The sequence below is a fragment of the Dipodomys ordii genome, unplaced genomic scaffold (assembly GCF_000151885.1).
Source record: "Dipodomys ordii isolate 6190 unplaced genomic scaffold, Dord_2.0 Scaffold2, whole genome shotgun sequence".
In the NCBI taxonomy this organism is placed as follows: Eukaryota; Metazoa; Chordata; class Mammalia; order Rodentia; family Heteromyidae; genus Dipodomys; species Dipodomys ordii.
Window position 1 is genome coordinate 31,612,096 of NW_012267218.1, and position 4,843 is coordinate 31,616,938.

A 4,843-nucleotide genomic window follows, 5' to 3' on the forward strand; every position below is an offset into this window, starting at 1 on the left:
AAGGAAGGAAGGAAGGAAGGAAGGAAGGAAGGAAGGAAGGAAGGAGAAGGAGGAGGAGGAGGAACAGGAGGAGGAGGAAGAGGAAGAGGAAGAGGAAGAGGAAGAGGAAGAGGAAGAGGAGGAAAAGGAGGGCCTTGTTCAACCATGTACCATGTATGAATAAAAAAGTAAAACTTAACACATAGTCACTATGTGTTAATAACACCTAGCCCAATCTTGATGCATAAAAGCAATAGCTCATACCTGAATGACCTGCTGAGAGAGGCCACCAAGGTCATCATTTCAGTAAAGAACAGTAAGTGATAGCACAGGGCCAGGGAGAGGGCTTGGAGGAACACTAGAATGGATACCACCTCCAAGACCAGCTCCTTCCCTAACAACCAAACCTAACCATTAAGAATTTAAGCCAGGCACTGGTGGCTCATGCCTGTAATCCTAGCTACTCAGGAGGCTAAAATCTGAGGATAACAGTTCAAAGACAGACCTTGCAGGAGAGTACACGAGACTCTTATCTCCAATTAACCAACAGAAAGCCAGAAGTGGCACTGTGGCTCAAGTAGTAGAACTCGTGCCTTGGGCTAAAGAGCTTAGGGACAGCAACCAGGCCCAGAGTTCAAGCCCTGTGACCGTGACTGACATAATAATAATTTAGGTTTTGCCAGGTGTTAGTGGCACATGCCTGTAATCCTATCTTCTCAGGAGGCTAGGGTCTGAAACTTGCAATTTGGAGCCAGATTGGGCAAGAAAGTCCATGAGACTTCAATTAACCACAAAATGTGTTGAAGTGGAGCAATGGCTCAAGTAGTCAAGTGTTAGCATTGAGCAAAAAAGCCAAGGGACAGCATCTAGGTCCTTTTGTTCAAGTCCCAGGACTGACACAGAAGAAAAAAAAACAAAAAACAAAAAAAACCAAGGCAGTTTACCACAATGTTGTTTCCTTCCTTTTTTAACATAGAAAACTAGTCCCAAACTTCCTTCCTCACACAATTATTTTGGAATTTGACTGGAAATTTTTGTAAGTTCTTACTATATTCTGAAGCAAGATTAAAAGGAAATAATTTCTTAGGATGCTTAAAGATCTCTGTATCCTTAAACTGCTCAATCAGAAACTGTCCAGAAGACATTAACTTTTATGCACCTGATTACTTTAAAATTAGCATATCATCACAGCAAGAAAAAGCACCACAGTCTACTTGACAAAAGGACAGATTTCTCAGATACTATCTATTTGCAAAAGAATTTTTCTTGTGATGTTTCTCATTATTTGGAGTATTTTTTCAAATCATTTTCTACAAAATTAGGTCATGTCTCTGTAGCCTGGAACAGTGTGAACTATACAGTGTCTTTTGTGTGGACACTGATGCTGGTAAGGACCTGTGCACAGGCAATTCTTGTCCCCACCCAAGAGTCAGTTAGAAGCTGGTAGCAGCAGGTGCACTGGAGCTTCACCACAGGCTAGAAACATTCTAGACCTAGGGCTGGGAATGTGGCTTAGTGGGAGACTGCTTATCTAACATGCATGAAGCCCTGGGTTCAATTCCTCAGTACCACATTATAAAAAGCTGGAAGTGGCTCTGGCTCAAAATGGTAGAGTGCTAGCCTTGAGCAAAAAGCAGCTCAGGGACAGTGTCCAGGCTCTGAGTTCAAGTCTCAGGACTGGCAAAAAAAAAAATCTGGTCCTACCCAGAGGGTGGGTCTTTTTAACCACTGGGAAACTACTTTAAACACTAAGGAAACTGTGTGGAAAATGTATTTGGAAAACAGATGATCACTTCTAATAGCCAAACAGGATCAGCAAACTTTGTCTGTGCTACAGCAAGAAAAATTTCCTGGCCATACAGACCCTTTAATCTCATGAAAAATCATTTCATTATCTTTTTAATGGATAAAAGGTCATTTTAGCCAGGCACTGGTGGCTCACACCTGTAATCCTAGCTACTCAGGAGGCTGAGATCTGAGGATTGTGGTTCAAAGCCAGCCTGGCCAGGGAAGTCGGTGAGACTCTTATCTCTAATTAACCACGAGAAAACTACAAGTGGCGCCGTGGCTCAAGAGGTAGAGCGCTAGCCTTGAGCTGAAGAGCTCAGGCATAGTGTCCAAGCCCACAGTTCAAGAACCACAACAACCAAAAAAAAGAAAAGGTCCTTTTTTTTGTCAATTTTTAACTTTTTTTAAATATATGGCTGGCACATTTTATATATATATACACATACATATGTATATATATATATATATATATATATATATATATATATATATATATATATATATATATATATATATATATATATATACTGTAAAAATAGCATAATTAGGCCCATTTAAAAGGTTTAAAAGGACGGGAAAGAGCTTAAGAAACAGGAAAAAGGGTGAATGTGATCTAGGACATTCAAATGAAGTATAAAATAAGATATATTGCTGTTTAAAACAAAATGGTCTTGGGGACATTCATAGAGTTGTGTCATATATATAAAATACAAGCCATACATATTCATATATAAAACATCCGTAGGACATAAAAGAGAAAAATGAGTCAAATTCCAAGAAGTTTACATATTAAAGAGGCTATATGATAACTAAAAAACTGTAGACCTCTGTGAAGTTTAGAAAGTAGATTATAACCCATTTTAAAATCCATAATGAGGGGCTGGGAAGGTAGCTCAGTGATAGAGTGCTTGCCTTGTATGCATGAGGCCCTAGGTTCGATTCCTCAGCACCACATAAGCAGAAAAACCCAGAAGTGGCTCTGTAGGTCAAATGGTAGAGTGGCATCCTTGAGCTGAAGAGCTGAGGGACAGTGACCAGGCCCAGAGTTTAGGCCCCATGACCAACAATAAATAAATACATACATACATACATACACACATACATACATAAAAGTCATAATGAGATGATACACCAAAAGTCAATAGAAAAAAATTAAATAGAATTATTTTTTTGAATTCAAAGCAAGGGGGAAAAAACTGAGGATATAAAAATGAAGGAAATAAAACAACTCTACATCCTAAATGCCTAATAAAGTTTTAGAACACATAAAAGAAAGTTTAGTAAAATTAAATATCTATTTCCAATGTTCTTTGTATTTCTTTCTCAGCAGCTGATAGAACAACAGGGAAAAATGCCAATCAAATCATAGATAATCTGAACAATATTCTCAACCACCACACAAATCTAGGGGCAATTATTGCACCCAATAATTGAAGAGTTCATGTTCTTTTTGATACATGTTGTTATATACCATATGCTAGGCCATAAACCAAGCTTTAATTTCTTTTTTTTTTTAATTTTTATTATGGGGCTTAAGCTCAGGGCCTGGGAGCTGTCCCTGAGTTCTTTTGCTCAAGGCTAGTGCTCTACCACTTTGAGCCACAGCTCTACTTCGGCTTTTTGAGTGGTTAATTGGAGATAAGAGTCTCGTGGGGACTTCCATGCCCCGGCTGTCTTTGAACTGCAACCCTCAGATCTCAGCCTCCTGAGTAGCTAGTATTACAGGCATGAGCCACCAGCTCCTGTCTCTAAGCTTTAATAAAGCTGAAGAGATGAAACAGATCTCTGTCTCTGTCTCTTTCTCATACATACATACACACACACACTCACACCTTTACACATGCTTTCCAGGTTTGGTGCCACCTCTTTCAATATTGATATAGACATCTGATGATAGAAGAGACTACAGGGTCAACCAAAAAATGACTCATTTACTGTGACTAATATACATAGAGTACCACAGTAGATCAAGAACAGATAGCAAATACAATCTTGAGTGAGTATGCACTTAAGCAGAATGCTTTAAAATCTCCTATTTAGGGTCTGGGAAGGTGGCTCAGTGGTAGAGTGCTTGCCTTGCATGCATGAGGCCCTGGGTTCGATTCCTCAGCACCACACAAGCAGAAAAATCTGAAAGTGGCACTGTGGCTTAAGTGGTAGAGCACTAGCCTTGGGCTGAAGAGCTGAGGGACAGCAATCAGGCCCAGAGTTCAGGCCCTACAACACACACACACACTACAACACACACACACACACACACAAATCTCCTATTCAATGACTAACACTATAGGGAAATGTAAGAATACTGTCTCATTTTTTTATGAAGCATGTATCCTATCCTTAGCCACCAAGACAAAGCTGCCCCTTGGAAATCTTCAAACCCGCACAGCACAGTAACCTGGTGGTTGAGGCCAAGCCAGCTTTCTCTCATCTTCAACTGATCTTTGTTCAGCTCGCTTGGATTTCCTTCCAGTGGCAGGACATCCTGGAAGGATTTCTTCTCTTCATTGAATGATTCCATAAAAGTCAGCAGACTCTACAGTAAGAAGAGTATTTCAAAAATTGAAGGATGGATGCAATTTGCTATTTTATGGTCCACAGCTAAAGGTAAAACCTAAGGTTTTACTTAGACAATAGTAGAATTCCTAGATCCACTTTCCTCTCTGTGATTTGGTTTCTTTCGTGCATGTGTGTGTGTGTGTGTGTGTGTCTGTGTGTGTGTCTGTGTGTCTGTGTGTGTGCGCGCACTAAGGCTTAAACTTAGAGCCTGGGTACTATCCCTTGGCTTTCTCCAATCAAAGCTGGCACTCGACCACTTGAGCCACACCTCCATTTCTGATTTTTTACTGGTTAATTGGAGCTAAGAGTCTCATGGACTCTGTTGCCTAGTCTGGCTTCAAACCCCAATCCCTGCATTTCAGCTAGGATTAAAGGCATAGGGCTGGGAAGGTGGCTCAGTGGTAGAGTGCTTGCCTTGCGTGTCTGGGTTCGATTCCTCAGCACCACATAAGCAAAAAGAAAAAAGCCAGAAGTGGCGCTGTGGCTCAAGTGGTAGAGCGCTAGCCTTGAGCTGAGG

At 40.6% G+C, this 4,843-nt stretch overlaps 1 protein-coding gene across 1 annotated transcript in view; it reads right to left on the bottom strand.

Moving 5' to 3' along the window:
- Syne2 (spectrin repeat containing, nuclear envelope 2) overlaps positions 1-4,843 on the bottom strand; it is a 282,755-nt gene that overhangs the window by 219,848 nt on the left and 58,064 nt on the right. The window contains exons 10-11 of the mRNA XM_013013810.1: positions 4,074-4,303; positions 3,598-3,670 (exon numbers count right to left, since the gene is read on the bottom strand). Of these exons, the coding sequence (XP_012869264.1) occupies positions 3,598-3,670; positions 4,074-4,303 (303 nt within the window). The remainder of the gene's footprint in view (positions 1-3,597; positions 3,671-4,073; positions 4,304-4,843) is intronic.